The sequence below is a fragment of the Lynx rufus genome, unplaced genomic scaffold (genome assembly GCF_022079265.1).
Source record: "Lynx rufus isolate CCGP_SWC_20201006 ecotype Redwood Valley unplaced genomic scaffold, mLynRuf1.p SCAF_18, whole genome shotgun sequence".
Taxonomy (NCBI): Eukaryota; Metazoa; Chordata; class Mammalia; order Carnivora; family Felidae; genus Lynx; species Lynx rufus.
This window is the reverse complement of record NW_025814832.1, coordinates 24,948,667-24,972,815: the sequence shown is the minus strand read 5'-3', so window position 1 is coordinate 24,972,815 and position 24,149 is coordinate 24,948,667. Positions and strand designations below refer to the sequence as shown.

The 24,149-nt window shown below is 54.8% G+C and overlaps 1 protein-coding gene across 1 annotated transcript; it reads left to right on the top strand.

Moving 5' to 3' along the window:
• Positions 1–5,763: 5,763 nt before the first annotated feature.
• GPR179 (G protein-coupled receptor 179) lies at positions 5,764–21,992 on the top strand. Its single transcript, XM_047081717.1, has 11 exons — positions 5,764–6,557; positions 7,879–7,987; positions 10,237–10,324; positions 10,737–10,972; positions 11,820–11,888; positions 12,507–12,616; positions 12,914–13,149; positions 13,349–13,487; positions 14,169–14,274; positions 14,832–14,978; positions 16,809–21,992. The coding sequence occupies exons 1-11, from the start codon at positions 5,764–5,766 to the stop codon at positions 21,912–21,914; spliced, it is 7,140 nt and encodes a 2,379-aa protein (XP_046937673.1). The 3' UTR covers positions 21,915–21,992.
• Positions 21,993–24,149: the final 2,157 nt, after the last annotated feature.

The window sequence follows — 24,149 nt, the reverse complement described above, 5'->3', positions numbered from 1 at the left end:
TCATTTCTACATTGATTATCTGTATCCCTGTTGGCATCCAGTGAATATTGATGGAATGACACATGAATAATGTGTGTTCTAGAGCCAGTGGTGTGCTGATTTAAGTGTTCGACAGCCGACTCTCTGGAGGGAAGAGAGCAATATATGCATATATATGGTACATAAATTTATTCCAAATTTCACTGATGTAAAGGATGTAGAGCACACAATTTACAAATAATAATAGTACAATTGCAAATTCCATATAACTCATTGATTCTCAAGAATCCTTTCATTGGGGCGCCTGGCTGGCTCAGTCCATAGAGCATACGACTTTTGATCTTGGGGTTGGGAGCCCCGCGTTGGGTATAGACATTACTTAAAAATAAGAATCTTTTTCTTTAGATTTATTTATTTGATTTTTGAGAGAGGGTGGGGGGGGGGAATCCCAAAATCAGTGCTGTCAGTGTGGAGCCCTATGCAGGGCCCGATCTCACTAACCAGGAGATCATAACCTGAGCCAAAATCAGGAGTTGGATGCTTAACTGACTGAGCCACCCAAGAACCCCAAAAATAAAAATAAAAAAAAAAATCCTTTCATTGATTTTTGGCAGACTCTTGTATGGGTAGCCTGTGGTATGGAATTGCAGCATGAATGTTGGTTGATGTTCTCCTCAATGTCAGTGTAAGAGGAGAGTGAAAAAAATAAAGAGGGTCTTCTTATGGGAGTGACTTGCTTGCTGAATCAGAAAACAGTTTTCAAATACTAAAAGAACATTTCCTCAGTTTCTTTGCTATTCACATTGTAATGGCTATAGGCATACATAGCACATTAAATTAAAATCTAAACTGTTAACTTTTTCTCCATCACTTTCTTAAATCTAGATAATCGACACAACAATAAATCAAGGCCCTGATTTGTAGCATTTGCTGATATCCATGGTGTAAATACTCCCACCATGGCTGATTTCAATCTGCCGCACACGTTGTTACTGCAGGAAAGAGACGAGTGGTAACGTACCCTTTCGTAGCCGTTTCCTCATGCAGGTACAATAACAACTCCAAGAGCATAGGTAAGTAGTAATAGTAAAATTATTAGAAAGTGATGAGTTTTGAAATTTTATTACCTTTGTCTTAAACCTCATTTAATTATAAGTGTGTACAATTTCATTTTTAATAGTGGCTGTGTTTAACAATTTGGCTTGCAAAACTCCTGAAGTGTTAACAGTTGGCCTTCGCAGTCCTGGACAAGCCAGCTCCCCAGCACCTTTACGCCTCAGTTTTCTCATCTGCAAAATAGGGATAAGGACCGCTGCTTCGCTTACTTGCAGGCCTGTCGTGAAGATCAAATAAGGTAAAGCTTGTTGTGTAGAGGATACTGGACTGGAGGGGAGGGAGAGGACCGTACTGGAGACTGCAGGCAGAGAGATCGGTTAGGAAACCATTGCAATCCCATGAGAGATGCTAAGGGATGCAAGAGAGGAGGAGGAAGGATCAGCCAGCAGAACTTCGCAACTCTGCACCTCAGGGTGCATTGAGGCGAAGAAGATATGAGTCCTGGAGCCAGAGAGACCTTTTTAAAATGGAAATTTGTTGGGGCGCCTGGCTGGCTCAGTTGCTAGAGCATGCAACTCTTGATCTCTGGGTCATTAAGTTCGAATCCCACAGTGGGTGTGGAGTTTACTTAACAATAAAATTAAAAGCGAAAATAGAGGTGCACCTGGGTGGCTCAGTCAGTGAAGTGCCCAGCTTTGGCTCAGGTCATGATCTCACAGTTCATGAGTTCGAGCCCCGCATCGGGCTCTCTGCTGTCAGCAACAGAGCCCACTTTGAATCTTCTGTCTCCCTCTCTCTCTGCCCCTCCCCCTGTGCACACTCTCTCTCAAAACTAATTATTTAAAACTAAATAAATAAATAAAATGGAAATTTGTCCATAACCTGTGACTGTAACACTTTCTAGTTTCCCATCATCCTTAGGCTAAAGACAAAACTCCTTAAGGAGGCCTATGGGGTCCTGTGTGATCTGATCCCTGCTTCTCTCTGGCTTCATCTCCCACCAACCTTCACCTCTCTTCCTCACCACCTTGGAGAAATCTCCCTGCTAGGTACTTCCTCCCCACCCAGCTCCAAAACCACTCCTTTGTTGCACTGACTTGCACACGTGTAATTTTTCATCTGTCTGTGGGGTTATTTGATTAAAATCTGCCTTCCCTACTAGGCTGTAAATTCTGTAAGGGCAGGGGCCAGGTTTGCTTTTGGCCCATTCATGGACTCTCCAGGGCCAAGGACTGTTCCTGGCACAGAGTGGGCCGCTGGAACATAAGCAGGGAATGGTTGTTCAACCCCATGCCTTGCAAGGGGCTCCTGATACAAATTCATCTCTAATTCTGCACAACACAGTATCTTTCCTTGCCCATGAAGAAACTGAGGCTCAGAGAGTTATTCACCCAAGGTCACACAGTTCAAAAAGGTACAGTGGATTTCAAAACCACCCTCTCTCCTTCAGCTACCTCTCAGATGTCACTCAGATTTCTAGAGAGAAGAAGAGAAGTTGCTATAGGATCACAGAACACTTGAAGCCAAAGGAGATCACCCAAGGTCCTTGGCTGTCTCTGGCAAACCTTTCTGGCCCCGGAACAGGTTAGCCCATGAATGCAAGGTCTGTAGCTGTGCAGCGCCCTCTGCTGTCCAGCTACTTTCTTGGTTGGGGAGGGAAGCTATGTCCCCACCTGGCGTGTCCCCATCTGGGGTATCTCGGCTCTCCTCCAGAGCACACAGAAGCACAGGGAAACGCACATAGGCTCTTTTTTTTTTTTTTAAGTTTTCTTTATTTATATTTTTAGAGAGAGAGCGTGAGCAGGGGAGGGGCGGGGGGGGTTGCGGAGAGAGAGAATCCCAAGCGGGCTCAGTACTATCAGCACAAAGCTCCACGTGGGGCTTGATCCCACAAACCGTGAGGTCATGACCTGAGGTGAAATCAAGAGTCGGAGGCTGAAATGACTTCGCCGCCCAGGCGCCCCCACACAGGCTCTTTCTAAGGTTGGGCAAGGAATACTGCCTTTCTCCATTTCCTTAAATGCCCGAGCAAAGGAAGTGTATCTTTGTACGAGCTGGATTTGCATTTGCTGAGCAGGTTTTGTGTCTACACCTCTCTCTTTCACTGAGGACTATCTAGGGGGTCCCTGAAGTGGTAGGACCCTAGTTTAAAAGGTTTGTGAACGGGTCGCCCCGGGTGGTTCAGTCAGTTGAGCGTCCGCCTCTCGATGTCAGCTCCGGTCTTGATCTCAGGGTCGTGAGTTCAAGCCCCCCATGGGGCCCCACACTGGGCATGAAGCCTACTTAAAAACATAAGAAATGAAAATAAAAACTCAGAGAACTTAAACCAGTCCTGAGGTTCGCTTAGTCATTCAGCAATGGGCTGGGCTTCGGGGGTGTGGTGACGAGGCGATCGACACTGCCCCTGCCCCTCTGGAGCTTCCCAGCTAGCTTGAGCCCTAATCACCCCCTTTCCTAGATGTATGACCAAGAGCAAATGATTTAGTTCCTTTGAACCTGTGTCTCATTGGTAAAAATAGTTCCATAATAATCCCCCCGCCGCCGGGGCTGTTGTGGGGGTTACGTGAAAACTTACACAGAAATGGTAAAACGCTACCCAAACGTTGGTTGTCATTATTATGAAAAGCCTCTTGGGGGGCAAAACCGATTATTATTATGTCTGTATACAGTGTGTCTGTTGCCCCTCCGCTAACAGTCACCAGTAAGACCAAGAACTTGGAATGGGTCGTTCTGCCCTTCATCTCTCTCTCTCAGCACACGGAATCAGAGAGACCGCAGAGAGACTATGGATGTGTGATACAGGCCTGCCTCCACTCCCTGGCTTTGTGGCTTTGAGAAGGTCAACTTCACTGGCCTTCAGTTTTGGTTTTAGTTTTCTTCTCTATCCGAGGAAGTTCTGGGCTATAGGCACGTCCAGGTCTGACATCATAGCGGTTCGGCTGGGGGGTTGTCCTCAACCCCGCTCCTCGCCCTCCCCCCTGTTCCGTCCCCACTTAGGTTCCAAGGCAGAGTTGTGTGCAGGGCCCGCCTGTAAAGCTCATCCCTGTGAAGGGAAGTTTTTAGCAACCACCACCCATCCCTTCCGACATACTTCCGGTGCCCTGGGACATCAAAGGTTCAAGGGAGTGGGCAGAGCGAGAGGGGAAGAAGCCAAGAGACAGCACGTGTAAGTGAGGCCAGGTCTCTGGGTGGGTGGGGAGCACCAGTGATGGAAGAGGGAGGGAGAGGAAGGCAGGAGATTTGTTCTATGACAGCCTGCAAGAGTCTAGCGTAGGGAAGGATGTGAGGGGTGAGAAACCCGGGAAGAGCAAGAGGGGTTAGGCACAGTTTTCATGAAGGAAGGGAGGAGACAGGACTTAGGATGACAAAATGAAAGGGGAAGAAGCAGAAGCAAAACGTTGTTCGCTCTCTTCTCCCTGTCCCCATCACACACACACACACACACACACACACCCATTGGCTGTGGTTGTTACCTCCGTGGTGCTGGAGAAGAAAGGCTCACCCCAGTGTGGAGGTGAAGACTTCGTGGAGGCCCCTACTCTGTCACGAACAACCGTGCGCTCCTAGGGGAAGTCTTTACCTCTTTGGGCCTTGATTCACTCCTCGGGAAGGAGGCTTTATTAAGGTGTCTAAGGTTGAACAACAAGGTCGTGGTGGGTTTGATGGGGGGCAGCGTGGAGAGTCAGAAGTCTGGGTTTAAGGCTCAACTTTTTTTTAAGCTTATTTATTTATTTTGAGAAAGAAGGAGGGAGAAAGAGAGAATCCCAAGCAGTCTCTGCACTGTCAGCACGGAGCCCGATGAGGGGCTCGAACCCGCAAACCGCGAGATCATGACCTGAGCCTAAACCAAGAGTCGGACGCTTAACTGACTGAGCCCACACAGGCGCCCCTGAGTCTCAACTTAAAGTGAGCATCTATGTGATCTTGGGTGAGTCTCTGAGCCTCAGTGTCTGCATCTGTGAAATGGGGATGAGGATGTTGACCCTACTTACGTGCTTGTGGGGAAGATTCATTGAGATAACGTACATGAAAAACACTTAATAAACTGCCACCGTTTGTACAAAGATTGACTGTAGTTATATTAGGCTCTCTTCCCCACCCTTGCCACCCCCGATCTCAAATTCCAGTTCGGCAGCACGGTGTCAGGGGGATACGGGCAGCCACAGCAGATAGCCAGGACCTGCAGCTTGGCCCTTTATCGTGCCCGTCGCAATTGCTGCCAGGAGGCTGAGTGGAGCAGAGGGGTGGAGAGAGGGGCACGAGCTCATCTGTGGTTGCTATGGCGCCCCATCCAGGATTTGCCCATCTCTCCTAATGGAGCAAAGGGCAGAGGGAGGGAGGAGGGAGGGAGAGAACAACTGGTCTCTTCCTCTCCCCTCCCATTTATGTCTCCCTGGAGCTGATGTAGGGTGGGGAGTGGGGGGAGGGAGCCTAGATGCTGGATGAGAGGAGGAGGTGGTGCCAGGATTAAGAGGGTTTCCAATGGGGGGGGGGGTCACACTGAGAGAGGAGGGGCAGAGCCCTCATGCCTACATCCAGAAGCCTGCTGATGACGTTAGAGAGAAGGAAAAACAGGCAAGACAGCCCAGTGTGAGAGAGAGAGGGAGAGAGGAAGAGAGAAAGCCAGGACAGGAGGCTGGGAGCCAGCCAGCCTCTGCCTGGGCTCTCCTGAGCCTGCTGATCCCCCAGGCAGCCTGGACCCCGGGGTCCCCGAGAGCTGCCCCGAAGATGGGCACCAGGGCAGTGGTCGCGCCCCACCCTGTATGGGGGCTGCTGGGCTGCTGTTTCTTCTGCAGCTGGGCTCTGGGGGACCCACGGCCCCTCCGCTCTCTGCCGCCACTGTCCTCCCAAGTCAAGCCGGGCTCCGTACCTATGTGGGTACCCCCAGAGGGGGCTGAGGCAGCCCTGGCTTTTCTCTACTCTGGAGATGCCCAACAGCTGTCAGGGGCTAATTGCACTGAGCGCTACGAAGCCCACGGCGCAGGAGCCAGACCGAGGCTCCCCCCAGTCCTGTGGAGGGCAGCGGGCACCCTTGCCCAGGCCGCCAATTTCCTCAACATGCTGCTACAAGCCAACGACATCCGCGAGTCCAGTGTGGAGGAGGATGTGGAGTGGTACCAGGCACTGGTCCGCAGCGTGGCCGAGGGGGACCCAAGGGCGTACCGGGCTTTCCTGATCTTTAACCCTCCACCAGGGGCCAGCCACCTGCAGCTGGCCCTGCAGGCCACCCGGATAGGGGAGGAGACCATCCTTCAGGACTTGTCTGGAAGCAGGGTACAGGAGGAGAGCCCAACCGGGGCCCCGGACACCTCTGCCCTGCAGAAGCGGGTGCTGACCAATGACCTAGGGAGCCTCGGCAGCCCCAAATGGCCACAGGGGGACGGCTATGTGGGAGACATGCAGCATGTGAAGCTATCTCCCCCCTTTCTGGAATGCCAGGCCGGCCGGCTCCGTCCTGGCTGGCTTATCACGCTTTCTGCCACCTTCTATGGACTCAAGCCAGACCTCAGCCCAGAGGTCAGGTAAGTACGTTTGTGCAGTGTTCGACACATTTGTGGGTATGTGGGGGTGGGGGGCTCGAGTCCAGCCAGCTGTGCGTGGGCCATTTGGCACACGCATATGTATCTGGGGGGCACAGATGTGCGTATTCGCATTCAGCTGTGTATATTTGCAGTTGACTCTGGGATTCTGTAACTGTTAGCACACACAGGTGCGAGTATACATAGTGACATAGCGTGTATGAATCAATCCACTTACATGTGGGGATACGCATGTGTGCGTATGGACGTGTGGATGTAGCAGGGCATAGGTCTTGGCGTCCACGTCTGAGTAGTGGGGAGAAGGCAGGGGAAGGCTTGATGTGGATGACAGTGATGGCCCAGGCACGAGACGTCTCAGAAGAGCTAGGCAGGCACTCCAGGAGCCAAACCTGCTGCTCTCTAGCCGTCTAGAACTATAAAAGGAGACTTCTCCAAGGGAGGAAAAGTTCTTTGGGGGGCGGGGGCAGGGGTGGTGGGGAAGCTTGGAACCATTGCCCTTTCCGTCTAGGAGTCGGCCAGGTCCCCAGGGTCACTCCCAATGGCTATACTCTTAAGATCAAGTGGGTTCCAGTCCTGCCTGTCCTGACTGGTACTCTTCAAATAACCGACTTTCTCCTTCAGAATAAAGAGGTCACTGGGAGCCCTGGTGGGAAGGAGGCAGCAAATGGACACAGAACTGCAAGGCATGCGACAATCAACATTGTTTTCCCAGCTATGTGTCCCCATTCATTGCTCCAAGCAGGGTTCCCTCGTGCCAGCCAGCAGCCTGGCTCCTAGCCAGCGCTCTCCCCCGCTCAGCCCAGAGCAGGGGTGGGGAGCCCTTGGACCAGGCAGCTCCATTCCACAGTTCCTTTGCTGTGATCAATTCAGATCTGGTTTGGGCAGAGTGTGGGGGGGGGGGTGGTTAATAGCTGAGTTCTGTGTGTGTGTGTGTGTGTGTGTGTCCGTGCAGTGGAGAAGTGTGAAGATCCCCTTCAGACAGATCATCAGAGCCCCCGCTCCCACACGTCTTGACATGCCCCCTCCCTCCACCCATTGATAGAAACCAGGACATGCCAGGATGTTGAAAAGCCGAGGGATGTTGGGGGGACAACCCTCCAGGAAAGCAGATCGTTGCCCACAGAAACAGTGAGGATTAATAGCTCTAGAGACATGGAATGCAGCCCTGCCCTCTCTCCTGACACACTGCAGCCACTAGGCTGAAGGTTGCAAAGCTTGCATTCCTCCCTAGTCTGGGGCCCAAGGACACACGTCCACCTTGGCATCCTTCATGGTACCCCTAACTGCCAATTCACTGCCCTAGGGGGCAGGTGCAGATGATCGTCGATCTTCAGAGCGTGGACATCAATCAGTGTGCCAATGGGCCGGGCTGGTACTCTAACACACACCTGTGTGACCTCAACAGCACCCAGGTAAGGATAAGGAGGATGGTGACGTGGGGTGGGGCGCTAGGGTCCTGCCTCCCTTCCCCTTTCCCGTCACTGCCACCACCCAGCTCCCAGGAGTAGCTGACAAAAGTGTACCAGCCTCTCAGGGCCTCGGGGGAATCCCTAGTGATGAGATAAACAGAGATGGGATACCAGGCTTGTTAAAAGTGAGGGCACTTACTGTCAACTGTCTTTCAATAAAAAACAGAAACTAAAAAAAAAAAAAGAAAGAAAGGGAAAAAAAGAGGAAGAAGAAAATTCAGAAAGGATGCATTGACGGTCATTTCTGAGAAATTCCCAACTCCCCCGGCTTGATACGCAATAGCGCTTAAGGTTGAATGAATAATCAAAAATATGAACATTGAGGGCGCCTGGGTGGTTCAGTTGGTTGAGCATCTGACTTCAGCTCACGTCACGATCTCATGGTGTGTGAGTTCGAGCCCCAGGTCTGGCTCTTTGCTGACAGCTCCGAGCCATTAAATATATATATATGAACGTTTATATATATATAATATTTATATATATGCGAACATTTATATATTTACATTTATATAAATTTTATATAATTATATATATTTATATGTATAAGTATATATACATATATGTGTGTGTGTGTGTGTATATATATATATATATATATATATATATATATATATATGAACATTGAAAAAGAAAGTGACCGGGCTCCTGGCTGGCTCGGTCGATAGAGCATGCAACTCTTGATCTCGGGGTCTTGAGTTCAAACCCCACAGTGGGCGTAGAGCATACATTAAAAAAACAGTGAGGACGCTTACAGCTTACTCCCCACCTCCCACTGGAGACAGCCACCCTCATTCCTTTGAAATCTCAGTGTGCCTTTTGGTACTGGGTGCTCCAGCATCCATCCCCAGGACCGCAACCTGAGCCCCTATTAGTCATCCCCTTTCCTTCTCCTGGACTACATTCTCCTTGTCGACAGAGCTCTGGGTTCCTTCTGACCCACAAAGGATGCTCTGTTGGTGTTTGTTGATCCAAGTGTAATGGTTGGTTGGAGTAGGGGAGAAATCTAACCAAAGAAGGAGCTTGAAGAGCTCTGGGACCAGTAAAGGTGATGGAACCAAAGCCAGATGCCGGCAGAATCAAAGCCATGGATGCAGGAGAATCTGGATGATGGAAAGCAATGGCTGGTAATCCTGAAAGCCAAGGGCTGGGAAACTGGGAGGCCCGTGAACTAATCCGCTCCACGGTTGCGCTCGACTGCATGTTGTTCCTAGGCTGAAGCGGAGCCAAGGCGAGCCCTGCAGGCTGCTGGGAGGTGGGGCGGGTTTGGGCATCCGTTGCTCTTCAGGGCACATGTGTTTGAAACTGTAAGTCCAGGGATGGAGAAGGGCTGCCATTATTCGGTGCCTTATTAAACCCAGCCACAGCTCGTCTCCATACACATTTGTCTGACTCTGCAGACTGTGGCAAAAACAGAGCGTGTTCTAGGGCCCCAGGCAAGAAGGGAAGCTGGGCCCCAACTTCAGAAGCACCACCCTCTAACTTTTCTAGGTGAAAGGTGCCAGATATGGAATCTCCCAGGGTGAACCCCTTCCTTTATCCCACTGCTGTCTGTCCCTAACCACTCCCTGCAGCAGAGCTGACCTCATCCACGTGCTCCTCTTCCCTGCCTGGCTCTGAGGTCTGCTCGGTCCCCTGCTGGGCAAACATCAATGGGTGAAGGTGGAGTAAAGAGCTGGCCTTGGCATCCCACTGGCCTGGCATTAGCCTGGCATTAGGGCTGGGGAAAGCAGTCCTGTGCCAAAGCCAGATGGCACCTGGTAGGGGAAACTGCTCCTCTGTGGGGGCCTTTTCAACTCACCTGTGAGCCAAAGAGGGAGGCTGATGGGGACCCTTTGAAGCAGGATGTAGGCACATAGGTGAGATCGGACTCCGAGTTCTCCCAAATTCCACCTCGCCCAGCCCCTCGCTCCGACAGCTGGGCACTAGGAAATGAGACCTGTATGGCTCCTGTCATTGCAAGTCAGAATAAAAGGGTGATCTGTCCCCAAACTGTATGTTGAAAAGAGGTAACCGTGGGGCTAGAGTAGGGCTTCCAGGGAGGGAAGGCTTCCTAAGGACTAGGGAGGACTTCTGGTAGGGAGGGGCCCCTCGTATGGACCAGGGGCCGTGGATTGGAAGGTACATGTACCCTCCACCTCTTCCCAAACGGGAAATCCCCATATAAATACCTATCATGTTTGTCATCCCTGCAGTGTGTCCCCCTGGAGAGTCAGGGCTTTGTCCTTGGCCACTACCTGTGCCGCTGCCGACCCGGCTTCTACGGGGCAAGCCACTCCGGGGGTATGTTAATTGTGGTGAGGGTCAGGCTGGGCTGGGCCGGGCGGACGGGGCACCTGAGGGAAAAAGGCAGGCTGGGAGGAGACTTGTGGGGCAAGGGCGAAAGGTCAAGAGAAGCAGGAGAGGCAGGCAGGGTCCAACTTGGGGGTGTCTGCGCCTTCTGAAAATGACCCCACAACATGCCAATCTGATGCAAGTTGACCTTGGCAGCGAACCCTAGCCTGGCATCACCTCTTCCTAGTACGCTGTCCTCCCCTGGGAATATCCACTTCCTCATTCCTCCCCTTCCCAGCCCTTGCCCCGGCGGTGACAGACCATCGGACGGAGAGGGAGAGGGCTACGGTGACCTGTGCGAGAGCAGGCTGGGATGCCCCGGGCCATGCCCCTCTCCTTGCACCCATCTTGTTTTTTACAGGGTTAGAAGAGAGTGCCGCCCAGCCTACTGGGCAATTCGGGTCCCCTCAGGGCAGCTCTGGGAGGCTGCTGCGGTGCCGGCCATGTGCCGAGGGCTGCACCAGCTGCGTGGATGCCACGCCGTGCCTGGTGGAGGAAGCTCTGGCGCTGCGGGCCGCGGTCCTGGCCTGCCAGGCCTGCTGCATGCTGGCCGTCTTCCTGAGCATGCTGGCCTCCTACCGCTGCCGCCGAAGCAAGGCAAGCAAGGCCCCACGTCCCTACCCTACCCGCGTCCTTCCCACCTCGAGTCCCCAGCATCAACTGGAGACCAGAGACTACCTAAGACTAGAGCTCAGAAGAAATGGGTTCTGGTCTGAATTCTTCAACTCACCCACTGTGTGACATTAGGCAAAGTGACCCCGCTGCCTTAGATTTGTTTCCTCACCTGGAAAATGGAGGCATTGGACTTGGCTCAAAACACAGTGTAGGTACTCGGGGGAAGTGATCTGGACCCTCGTGGGGCTCCCAGTTGAAAAGAGGAAGCAGGCAAGTAAGGAAAAAGCGCAGCAAAACAGAGGCGAGGGGGGAAAGTGGGTATTGGTATAGCTGTGGCAGCTCAGAGAAAGGCCCCAGTTGTCCTGCCGAAGATGGTCCGGGAGAGACTTTCTGGAGAACATGACGCTTGAGCCAGGCCTGAGGGTCAGCTAAATGGTTACCAGGCAGAGAAGGGGTTACCTAGACAAAGAATCAGTCTGACCCAAAGTTTCGAGGGAACGTGTGAGATCCCTTCTAGCTCCAACAACTTGTGAGTTGAGCCCAGGTCTCCAGCGAGGCCCAGACTGGGATTGGGAGAGGCATGGGGCTGGGGGACTCGAGCTTTGTGCCACCTGGACCCTGCTTAGCATAGTGGAGCTAAGAGCCTGTGGTGGGAGTGGGGCCGCGGCTGTGGGCGGAGAGGGCAGAGCTGATGTTCCAAGGCAAGGCCTTGGTTCAAGGCCAGTAAAAGTGACCCCTAAAAAAGGCCTGAGACTCTCCTCCCACCATCGTCCAGCCTCTGTCCTCCCACTGCCCTGCTTATACGCCTCTCTCTTTCCTGGGTTCACAGAGGATCCGAGCCTCTGGAGTTGTCCTGCTGGAGACCATCCTTTTTGGATCCCTGCTTCTCTACTTCCCTGTGAGTTTGTGGCCAGAGTCTGGCCCCGCCTCATCCCTGGCTGGCGCCCTCCACAACCCAGAATCCTTCCTCCTTTCTGCTCTCTTGGGGAGATTCAGAGACCTCCAAATCCCCATACTCATACCTACAAATGACAGGCTGGCCTAGTGAGTTCTGGAGCCAAAGAGTCCAGGCTAAAAAGAGCTCTATGACTTACTGTGTGACTTAGGACAATTTACCTAACCTCTCTGATACTTGAGCCGCTCCTCTGCAGAAGGGAGGTGATGATGCCTCTATTGCAAGGCTGTTAGGAAGGTCAGCAATGGGCTTAGCATAGGCCTAGCACATTAGAGGAAGTACAGTGGTGGGGACACCTGGGTGCCCCAGTCTGTTGAGCGTCTGACTTCGGTTCAGGTCATTGGCTCACGGTTTGTGAGTTCAAGCCCTGCATCAGCTCACTGCTGTCAGCACAGAGCCCTCTTTGGATCTTCTGTCCCTCCCCACCCCATCTCTGCCCCTCCCCCGCTCACACTCTTTCTCAAAAATAAATAAAACATTTTTTTTAAAGAGGAAGTGCAGCTAAGAGCAGCTATTTTTGCCCCCCCTTCCCACCCCCCCCACCCCCCCACCCCTGCCCAGGTGTTCATCCTGTACTTCAAGCCCAGTGTTTTCCGCTGCATCGTTCTCCGCTGGGTCCGGTTGCTGGGTTTTGCCACTGTCTACGGCACCATTATACTCAAGCTTTATAGGTAGGGTCTGGGGCAGACCTTGCTCTCATGCTGCTCACTCCGGGCTGCCCCAGCTCATCTGGAACAGAGTGGAGTTCTTCCCAGCCAGCTCCACCCCCCTGTGCGCGGCCCACCCCCCAGGCCTGCCCCTGTCACCGTAGCCCTCCCCAGCATGCAACGTTTTGTGGGGTGGGGAGGCAGCACACCATGGAAGGGACAGGAGGATGGGTATTACGGAGGGGAAGGAAGCCACGGACAGAGGCCAGAGACCTGGCCCCCCTCTCCTTGGTCCTCCCCCTATGCCCCACACCCCTGTAGGGTGCTCCAGCTGTTTCTGTCCCGAACGGCCCAGCGGGGCCCCCACCTGAGCAACGGGCGGCTGCTGCAGCGTCTGGGGCTGCTCCTGCTGCTAGTGCTGGGCTTCCTGGCCGTGTGGACGGCGGGGGCCCTGGAACGAGGCATCCACACGCCCCTGGTGACCCGAGGCCACACGCTCGCAGGCCGCCACTTCTACCTGTGCCACCACGACCGCTGGGACTACATCATGGTTGTGGGTGAGCCGCTCCTGCCGAGCCCGCCTCACTCTGGCCCTCAGCCCTGCACCTCTGGGGGGGGGGGGGTTGGAGGCGGTGCTCCTGACCTAGTCCTCCTGCCTTGTCCCCAGACCCCTGGCCCAGGCTCCCCCCAGCACACCCGACAGAGAAAGGGGCTGCTGAGGCGGTGCCTGACTCGGTGGCCCCTGCTTTCCCACAGCCGAGATGCTGCTCCTGTGCTGGGGCAGCTTCCTCTGCTACGCCACCCGAGCTGTCCCCTCGGCCTTCCATGAGCCGCGCTACATGGGCATCGCCCTGCACAATGAGCTGCTGTTCTCTGCGGCCTTCCATGCAGCCAGGTGAGCACGGGCCCTCCTACCCACTACTCCTCCCACCCTCACACCACTCCTTGCCTCTCCCAGGCCAGGGAACCCCATCCCACAGCCATCCTCGCAGCACAGCTCTGCCTTGGCAAGGCGAGGAAGGCCTCCCATCTGTAGCTCTCTCCCTACCCGGCAGACACCCTTCCTGCACCCCGTGTCTCACCCGACACCCAAAAAGAGGAAGCATGCGCACTCCTAACTCCTCTCCTATTCCCAAGCCCCGTCTCCGGCACCTCCACCATGCTCCTTCCCACACGTGCTCAATTCTCCCTGCCTTTCCCCACCACCCTCCCACCTCAGCCGATCCAGCAACAGGCCTGCTATGAGGGTCTGCTAGGACTTGGCCCTGTGGTACAGGCAGAATCGACCCACGGGACACCCATCACAGAGGTGTGGAGGACAAGTCTGTGCTCTAGGCAACCAGAGAAGAGTAGTCTGGGAGGGCTTCTCGGAGGTGGGGGTTAACATGAGCTTGAAGTGGGACCTACATCCGAAGAGAGGGCAGGAAGAAGGAAAATTGCCCTTTCCAACCCACCCAGAACCTCCACGGAGATCAGGGCTCAGGCTGGGAGGTGGGCCAGTGAGACAGGTGAGAGGGAACAGGCCACTCCCTCCCACCCACCCGTAACGTTCGTTCCCCTCCCCTCCCACCCTCAGATTTGTGCTGGTTCCTTCCCTGCACCCGGACTGGACTCTGCTCCTCTTCTTCTTCCACACCCACAGCACAGTCACCACCACGCTGGCTCTGATCTTCATTCCTAAGGTGAGGTCTTGCCCCTCCTGGCTGTGAGCCAGACCCCAGCCCCTTTGTAAGGGGCGCGCCGTGGATCTGTTGCTGCCTCAGCGCCCTCTCCAGGTCAGAGTGAGGATGACACCCGGGGGTGAGAGGGCGGAGCCACAGGGCGCTGAGTGGAAGCCCACTTGGGGTGGGGGTCGGGGGGGGGGGGGAAGCTATTGTATCTCTCCGCCTCGAATCTCAGGGCAAAGGAAATAAGAGCTAGGGCTGTAGGGGTCCTTGTAACACAACTGGCAGTTTCGTTTGGTGGACTCTGAAAAATCATCTTGGAAGCAGTTACAGAGGGATGGGTTGGGGAGCTGAAGGACATGGCTAGGAATTGTGGGGGCAGGGGCTCAGGACCTCCCCTCCCCGGTCTCTGAGCTAGAGAAACTCAGGGAGAATGAGGGGGAGCAAAAGTCTCCATGCCCTCAGAATTGCAAATTAGAGAGGCTGTGAAGATTGGATTTCATGAGGCAGGTGGGAATAGGCGTGAACAGGGAACAAAGTTGACTCTTTTTCCCTGTCACACCCACCCTGGCCAGTTCCAGAAGCCGGGGGCTCCTCCCCGAGAGGAGATTGTGGATGAGATGTATGAGGACGAGCTGGACCTCCAGCGGTCAGCTTCCTACCTGGACAGCAGCATCGCCTCGGCCTGGAGCGAGCGCAGCCTGGACCCCGGAGACATTCGGGTATGTGCCGCCCTCCTTGCCTCCTTTGGATGCTAGCTTTTCGGGACTGGGCCAGGATCGCTGCTGCCCTGCCATCTGGGCTGTGTACCACTGCAGGTCCCCTCTTGTCCCCAGCTTTCCCTCTCTCTAAGACCTGCCTCCCTCCCTTCTCCACCATTGCCCTAAGCTGCTTCCCCCTGACTCTATTCAGATGAGGTCACAAACCACCCATGTGGAAAGACCCCCAAGGTCCCTGTGGCCCAGGTCGCAGACCCATGAGTGGAGCTCCACCCCCACTCAGCAGAGGCATCATGAGGGGCAGATTAAGAAGCCTCTCGGTCCCCATTACACTCGGGCTGCGGGTGACCCTAGGGCCAGCTATGGGGCTGGGTAGGTCAGGCAGTTAGTGGCTACCAGAGATTTCCACAACAGGATACCCATTCCCTGGACCTGGTGGTCTTAGAGGAAGGGAGTTCTTCCTGAGTCTTACCTCAGGAGAGCGTCTTTACTCTTCTTTTTCTGCTTAGGAGGGTCATAGTCACGGAACCCAAATGAGAGGCTCAGTGGGTAGGAAATAAGGAAACTTGGTGGTCTAAGCCCGTTGTCTGATAAAACCTAAGGTGTGGTTAACAATCTCAGGAAGCCATCTGTCCATTCCTTCTATCTCCACGGGGCTTCTGTACACCTGACTTGTTTGCATCTCCCAATTCCCTCCTTGTCCTAAGTGTCTCTGCCTGGCTTTCCCCCATGTCCTCCTCACCCTCTGGGCTCTGCTCCCCTGGGAAGAGGCTGACCTGAGGCCCCGTCGAGCAGGGAGGCCAGAGAGTATGGGGGCGCGCTGCCACAGCAGTGCTGCTTTGGGCCCCCCACTTTGTGGAACAGCACCCAGTCTCTCTCCCGATGCTGGCTCTGGGGAGAAACCCAAAAGTGTAAGACTCTCAAAGTCCCATTCCCTCACTTGCACCTGAATATGACACTTTTCACACCATTGAGCTCATGCGATCCTCTTAAGGAAGCTAACAGTAGGTGGCCGGTTCTTTTTTTGTTTGTTTGTTTAATTAAAAAATATTTTTCCATGTTTGTTTATTTTTGAGAGACAGAGCACAAGCAGGGGAGGGGCAGAGAGAGAGGAAGACACAGAATCTGAAGCAGGCTCCAGGCTCTGAGCTGTCAGCACAGAGCCCAATGCGGGGCTCAAACTCTTGAACCGTGAGATCATGACCTGAGCTGAAGTTGGACGTCGGCTGCTTGACGGACTGAACCCATAGAAGCAGAGAGAGGGGAGCCTGGGTGGCTCAGTCGGTTAAGTGTTCGACTTTGGCTCAGGTCATGATCTCATGGTTCCTGAGTTTGAGCCCCGTGTCAGGCTCTGTGCTGACAGCTCAGAGCCTGGAGCTTGCTTCTGATTCTGTGTCTCCCTCTCTCTGCCGCTGCCCCCAACCCCCACTCACGTTCTGTCTCTCCAAAATGAATTTAAAAAAAAACAAAAACAAAAAAACAGAGAGACAGAGAGCTCTAGAAATAGCCTCCAGGCACATGATGGGTCACCGGCCTCAAACCCAGATTTCCCACCCCCCAAGCCGGTGGCTTCCCATCAGATGACAGTGCCCCCAGAGAAAGGGGTGCACCCTGCATCCTTGGGTCCGAGAGGACCTGGCTGGGAGTGGACAGGCGAATTCTGAGAGTGTGCAAAGCAGGGAGGGAACACAGCTTGGTGAGAAAGAGATGTGCAGAGACAGTGGTCCAAATAACGGCCGAGGGGGAGGCAGGGCAGCCCCCAGGGGGATGGAGAGAGTTTAGCCGTGCATCTGACCGGGGGCTCTGCTCTCCCCACCCCTCCCCTTCCCGCAGGATGAGCTGAAGAAGCTCTACGCCCAGCTAGAGGTCCACAAGACCAAGGAGATGGCCGCTAACAACCCGCACCTGCCCAAGAAGCGGGGCAGCTGGCGCCAGGGCCTGGGCCGCTCCTTCATGAGGTGCCTGGCCGAGTTCCCGGAGGCCCTGGCCCGCCAGCACTCCCGGGACTCGGGCTCCCCCAGCCTCGGCAGCCTGCCCGGCTCCTCGCGCCGCCGGCTGCTCAGCTCCAGCCTCCAGGACCCCGAGGGGCCCCCGGCCCTGCGCAAGTCCCGCAGCGCCTACGACCACGACCGCCACAGCCGCCGCCGCGAGCAGGACCCGCCGCTCCTCGACTCGCTGCTGAGGAGGAAGCTGGCCAAGAAGGCCTCGCGGGAAAGCAGGGAGAGCCGGGAGGCGGCGGAGGGGCCCCCGGGCCTGGGCTTCAGGTCGGCCAGCGCCCACAACCTGACGGTGGGCGACAGGCTGCCCCGGGCCCGGCCCGCGTCGCTGCAGAAGTCGCTCAGCGTGGTGGCGGGCTCCAGGGAACAGGCCCTGCTCCTAGCCAGCCAGACCTACCTGGAGGAGACCTATCGGCTGGCGAAGGAGCGAGAGGAGAGGAAGAAGGCCGAGGCAGCCTCGGCCAGCCCAGTGAGGAGGCCATCGGCCAGGAGGCCGGAGCGAGCTCGAGGGGCGCCCCTGTCAGCCCCACCTTCCCCTGCCAAGAGCCGCAGTGTGCACGGCTCCCATGCCGCCGCCGCCGGGAGTCTTCAGGAGGAGGCCACGAAAAGGCTGCCTCACCCGCCCGTCCGGCACCAGGTCTCCACACCCATCATGGCCCTGTCCGGGGCCTGCCTGGGAGAGCCGAGGATGCTCTCCCCCACCTCCACGTTGGCTCCCGCTCTGATGCCGGCTCCAGCCCCAGCCCCGACCCCGCTGCCCGCCCTGGCACCAGTCCCAGTACCCCCCCAGAGCCCCAGCTTGCTCACCTTCATCTGCCCCTGGGAGAATGCAGAACTGCCAGTCAAGAAAGGAAATGTAGCTCCAGAGGGCCCCGCGGGGCCAGAGCGAGGCAACCACTCCCCTGCCCCGGCTCGGGCCAAGCTCTGGAGGGCCCTCTCGGTTGCAGTTGAGAGAAGAGGGACGGGGGAGAGTGGGATGGCCACAGAGGATGGACGTCTCCAAGGGGAAGCCAGTGAGGGGGACGAAGACAAGTCCAAGGTCTTCTCTAAATCCCACAGCCTCAAGACCCCTGTTCAGCAGGGTTCCATGCACAGTCTCGGCATGGCTATCAAAGCTCTGACCCGTTCTCGGAGCACTCACAGAGAGAAGGAGAGCGGGGAAGGGAGTCCTGAGCCGGAGGAGAAGGGCAGAGCCTCAGGAGAGGGCGTGGGGGCCTGCCCCCGATCTCCCAGGCTAGGCCGGCCCAAGGCCGTGAGTAAGCAGGCCGCCCTCGCACCCTGTGACGATGAAGAGACCCTCCAGAACCAACAGAACGCTCACACCAGCAGAATGCTCCAAGTCTACCACCAGGAGGGCAGCAGGGAACAAGAAGAGGGAGGCAGGAGGGCATCCCAAGGTCCCGGGGAGGCAAAAGTAGAGAGAGACGGTAAAGCGGGGTCTGCTGCACTGAGGCAAGCCAGGCAGGGCACAGTCGGGGACAAAACTGCCGAGCGAGCAAAAGAAGCCCCGGTGGGCTGGCGGGAACTGCCCAAAGCTGGCCTCCAGCCCACGGGCAGTGCTGACCGCAGGATGGCAGAGGTATGCCCCAGGGAAGTCGCCCAGTCAGAAGCAAGTCAGCCTGACCGTGGCAACAAGGCCCAGATCTGCCCCTGGGAGGTGAGTGAAGGGGCCCCTGAGAAGGGGACACAACAACAAGCTCTAGATGACTCCCAAGAGAGAAGGAAGGCGTCGGAAAAGTCAGGGCCCCAAAACGTGGCTGTCGTTGCTCGGAAAAAGCCAGAGAGGCTGGTCAGGGGGCAGGAGGTGGTATGTCCCTGGGAGGGTGCCGATCCTGGGAGTCTGTGCTCTTGGTCAGCCTCTCAGGACTCTGACAGAAACGACGGCAGGTCTGAGGCAGCGGGCCGGCTAGATGCTAGAGAGGTGGAGAAGCCTCAGCAGGGAGCCACAGGCCCAGGAGCTTGTATACCTGACACTACCAAGGCAGAGCTCTGTCCCTGGGAGGCATGTGAAGGAGAGAATGGAAAACCATTCCAGGAGGGAGTGAAGCTTCCCCAGGAAAAGCAGGAAACCCCCAAGAAAGCAACCTTCTGGAAAGAACAGAAACTGAGTGGAGACTTGGAGTCTTTTTGTCGGTGGGAGAGGACAGATTTCCGGGGTCCCTCAGCAGTCTCTACTCCGGCCCCGGGAACCCCTGTGTGCTCCGGGAGTTTGGGCAGTAGCATCTCGGAGGTGTGTCCATGGGAGGCAGGAGATGCTCCCGTCAGGAAAGCAGAGGTCTGTCCCTGGGAGCTGGGTGATGAGGTAGTGGGGAAGGAACTGCCGAGTCAGGGGACAGGTGGAGAATTTCTCCAGGGAAAGGGGAAAGCCTCTAGAAAAGGGCTCTTTGGAGAGATGGGGGAACAAACTGGAAAAGCAGTGCAGAAAAGTAGTCAACAGCAGGAGTCAGTGTGTCCCCAGGACAGCACAGCCCCTGGGCACCCCAGCCCATGTCTAGATAATTTCTCAGCCAAAGGTGGTGGCCAACTCCTCAGCAATGGAGGAAGCAGGGCAACACAGGTATGTCCATGGGAAGATCCCAGGCCAGAGCTGAGGGAAGTAACACCTGCCAGGGCAGAACTCTGTCCCTGGGAGGTAAATGAACGAATAAGAGAGGACTGGACATCAGGACAGGCAGCAAAAGCAGGAGAATCTCCAAAGGACAAGGAGAAAATGCCTGGAACGTCAGGAATCAAAGATGGCGCAGCTTGGGAAAAGCCTGAGGGACAGCTCCAAAATACGGAAGCAGTCTGTCCTTGGGAGAATGTGGACCCTGGCAGCTTCTCCCCACAACCAGGTCCTCAAGACACAGGTAGAGCCAAAGCCAGTTTCCACATGTCAGGCAGCGTGGGAGGCAAAACTGCTGAGATCTGTCCATGGGACATGGAAGAAACCATGCGTGCTGAGAAGGCTGAGGTCTGTCCCTGGGAGGTGAGTGCTGGAGCAAGGCAGGAAAGAGCTTTGGGAGTTGAGGCCATTAGGAAATTTCCAAATGACACAGGAAAGGCTTCTGCAGGTCCTGGACCCAGCGAGATAGCTGTTACCTCTCCAAAGAAGCCGGAGAGGCCAGCCTGGGAGCGGGAGGTGGCCTGTCCCTGGGAAAGCTTGGATCCAGGGGGCTCCTCTCAGCATTCGGACACTCTGGGCACTGACAGACCAAAAGGTAGACTCCAGGAAATGGACCATGTGGGGTGCAGGGCAGCTGAGGTGTGTCCCTGGGAAGCGGAGGAAGCACCTACCAGTGAGAAAGCCAAGATCTGTCCCTGGGAGGTGAACGAAGGAGCTACTGGGACAAGATTGGAACAAGAAAGGGGGAGTGACTCAGCAGGACAGGAGAAAATTCTAGAAAAGGGGAGACTCACCTCCCTGGGAGAAGACAGATCAAAATGGGAGACAAAACAGAGTCAAGAAGAAGAAGCTAGTTGTCCTTGGGAGAAGGACTTGAAGGCTCCCTCTGCTCAGGGCCCTGAGGTCTCAGACTCATCCCTCAGCACGAGTGGCAACGTGAAAGAGGGACATTCCTTGCAAGCGAGGGATGAGGCAGTGGAGGAAGGGGACCTGACACAAGATGCAAAGATGGGCTCCTTCCCAGAACACAGAACCCCAGTAGAAGCCCCGTCTTCAAAAGCAGGAGAATTCACTACTGAAGATAGGGGGAAAGCAAGCAAAGAGCTACAATCTGTCTGTCCACAGGAGAGCATGACCCCGGCAGGTGCTTCCTCCCACCCGGACGGTCAATGCCGTGACCAACCTAAGGCCGGCTCTCAGGACCTGGCTGGCGTTGGGGGCAGGCTTGCTGAGGTGTGCCCGTGGGATGATCCTAACCCTGATGGCAGCGCCAAAGCTGATATCTGCCCCTGGGAGGTGACTGAAAGGGTCCCTGACGAAGGGATGGCAAGACAGGATGGGAAAGGGACACCTCAAGAGAAGGGGAACGTCCCAGGAAGACCAGAGCCCCAAATTGTGGCAGTTCAGGAAAAGCCAGAGAGGGCAGATGGGAAACAGGAGGCGGTGTGTCCCTGGGAGAGTCAGGATTGTGGGGGTCCGTCTCCGCAACCAGTCCCACAAGCTTCTGCCAGAAGCGAAGGCAGTTCGGAGGCAGCAAGCAGTGTGGGGGCCAGGGTGGCAGAAGTGTGTCCGTGGGAAGCAAGAGAGTCTCCATCTGCTAAAGAAGCAGACATCTGCCCTTGGGAGGCGAAGACAGAAGCTGCTGAGAAAGGGGGACTGGAACAAGAGGTGGACGGAAAATCCCAAGGGCGAGGAGAGGTGATCCCTCAAAAGGCGGCATCTCCGGGGACTGAAGAACACTTTTCAAAAGCAGCAGCAAAAGTCAGCAGAGAGCAGGCGACAGTCTGCTCAGGTTCCGGGGAGCTCCTCCCCCAGCCAGAGGCTCCGGACACTGACCAACCCCAAGTCAGTCCCCACGGAGTAAGCAGTATGGGGAGCAGGATGGCAGAGCTGTGTCGATGGGAAATCACAGATCCAGAAGGAAATAAAATAAAAGGCACCATGGCAGACATCTGTGATTGGGAGGGAACCGGAGCCCCACCTGAGGAATCTGGCCTTCTGGCTTTAACAGCAACTCAGACAGAAATATTTTTCCCCCCAGCCCCTGAGAAGCCACCATGCCTTTTAGTCCACAGACCTCCGGGTAGCTTCCTTCCAGAGAGCAAGAGCCCCCGCCCTGAGGGGAGCAAGGCAGCCACTACTTTTACTCTAGAAGGGGTCCGAGAACTCCAAGGAGCTTCAGGACACGAGCCAAGGACCAGCTCAGTCCCAGAGCCAAGTCTCCAAGAAGCTGAGGCTCACGAGTCTTCCTCCTTCGCTGAAGACAAAGAAGTGGCTTCTATAGCTCCATATGAAGAACTCTCCCCTCCAACTGTCTATCCTTGGGACTGCGAGTAACAGATCCATCGGGTGAGGCCAGACATCTGGTGGCTGGTTTTCAAGAGCCAAAGTCCTTTCCAAGTCCTCCATGTTCCCCAAGAGCCGAGTCAAAGACACTTGGCCACTTGCCCTCTCCATGAAGGCCAGAAGTCAATCATTCAGATGACAAATTGTACAAGAAGGGTGCAGCTCAGACCCCAACAGAAAGTCTTGTCCTCTCGTTACTTCCCATTCTTCTTCCTGCTCCAGGGAACAAAGGCGAGACCCTCTGCTTCTGACGAATCCCCCCATCCAGCTAGAGGACTCGACACAGCTGTGTCTGGACACTCATAAGGCCAGTGTTTGGGATGAAAGGAAGTCAGCAGTGCCCAGCCCACATTTTCTCATAAAAAGACCCCTTTTTTGAGAAGAAACTATAAACCATGCAAGGCACTGGCAGCATTAGGGTCTGAGGAATGCTATAAAAGGTCACCACAGGAAGCTTAAGGAGCCACTTAAGTTCAAAGATAAATAAGGGGGAAAACCTTAAGTTTATTTATTTTGAGAGAGAGACAGAGAGAGAGACAGAGCAAGGGAGGGAGAGAGAGAGAGGGAGAGAGAATCCCAAGCAGGTTCCACACTATCAGCGCAGAGCAGGGGGGAAACTCAATGGCTCAAAAAAAGTACCCAAAATGCCTTAAAGACCTTGTCATTTTGACTTTGGAGCTCCAGTTTCTGCTGTATTGATCCTCATACCTGCCCTGGTTGGCTGCTCAGGTAGAGCCAATCAAGCACTCTTACTTCCTTATCAACATCTGGCATCCAAAGCAACACCAGAGACAGCATAGAAGGCAAGGCAGCGGCTCCATGGCCTCCCCACACTGGCCAAGGGAAAGTTCTCCCTTCCAGACACCCCCTCCAGTTTAAGGAGTGTGCCTCTTGCTAGCTTTTTCAAATCGTTCCTCCCCACTTCTGCCCCATCTTTGGCTAGTCTCAAGCTCATCTCACTGGCTCATTCTCCTCCCAGCCTTTCAGGGCTGTCACCAATGGGACCCCTCTCTGCTTGTCCACGCATCTGGAGGCAGGGGAATTTCTGGCTCTGATGTGAGAAGCACTCCAAACCGCTTGCTCAGTAACAAGAGGCCCACAACAGTTACCTTCCTGAGAAGCGAGAAAGAAGGTCCTGTTTGCAGTCAGCACAAGAATTAGCCTCAGAAAGAGTAGCGCTACAGGGCAGGTTGTCCTGAGGGCCGGTGAAAAGGCATCATGTAAACACAGTTTTCTTCTTAGTGAGCTCGGCTCTATCCTCTCAAGTCAGTTCAGGCTACCCCGGCTTAAGTAACCCTAGAGACCAGTGCCGGAATAGGAGGATGTTAACCAGAGGGAAACAAGGAGAAAAGCACTGGTCAAAAAAGCCCTAGAATTGGCAGGGGTGAGGTGGGGGGAGGAAACAGGCTGAGCCGGGTAGGGGCACTGAAGATGGCAATAAGCCCACCCTCTAACTGCACAGATACTGATGCCATTCACGGGGAAGAAAAAGACAAAACGAGAAGACCAAATACCCAATGGGGAGGAAAAAAATGAGTCTGCATACAAATACTGTAGGCAGATTCAGGACTTTACAGAAGTAGCAAAATGCTCCATTTCCAAAAAGAAGGAATGGAAAAACTTTGTCATTCAGGGACCAGATGCCCCTGTTCCCATATCTAGCCTCTCCCACTTACCTGGTCCCTTGGCCTGGGATTTCAGGGGAGTAAAAGGTAGTGTTGCTCTGGGCTCCTGCTAGTTAACCTCACCGCTCCTAAGTCGGTGAGAATTTTGCTAACCGCACAACAGAACAATTCCATTGTGTCTGGTCTAGCTGGGAACAGAAAAGTGATTCCTTTCACTGCTGTGAAATAAACCATGGGGAAAAAAAAAAATAAAGAATGCTTCCTCTTGACCACTAAGCAGTGGGTTCTAGCTTATTCATTATGGTGATTTTCTTTTTTCCAACGTTTTTAGAGAGGGACAGATCGGTCAAACAAGAGCAAGCCGGAGGTAACTACACTGTGGCCTTCAGGACTTTGAGGTGGTCTGGCTAATTCTCGGCCTGTATCCAGCTCCATGGCTGGCACTGCAGATGGTCTCTGCCTGGCCCTTCAAGCAAATCCTTCACATCTGGGCCATTTGCTCAGCTGGATTTGATCCCAAGGGGAAATGAAAATTGCACTTATCCTCTGGCTCCCTGGTGGCAGCTACCGCTTAGCTGCTATTTAGGATTATCTAGAGACC

Coding starts and splice junctions, on each gene's coding strand:
- GPR179 (XM_047081717.1), top strand. CDS start 5,764: ATGGGCACCAGGGCAGTGGTCGCGCCCCACCCTGTATGGGGGCTGCTG. Junction 10,973..11,819: donor ACCGCTGCCGCCGAAGCAAG/GCAAGCAAGGCC, acceptor CTGGGTTCACAG/AGGATCCGAGCCTCTGGAGT. Junction 14,979..16,808: donor TGGACCCCGGAGACATTCGG/GTATGTGCCGCC, acceptor CCCTTCCCGCAG/GATGAGCTGAAGAAGCTCTA.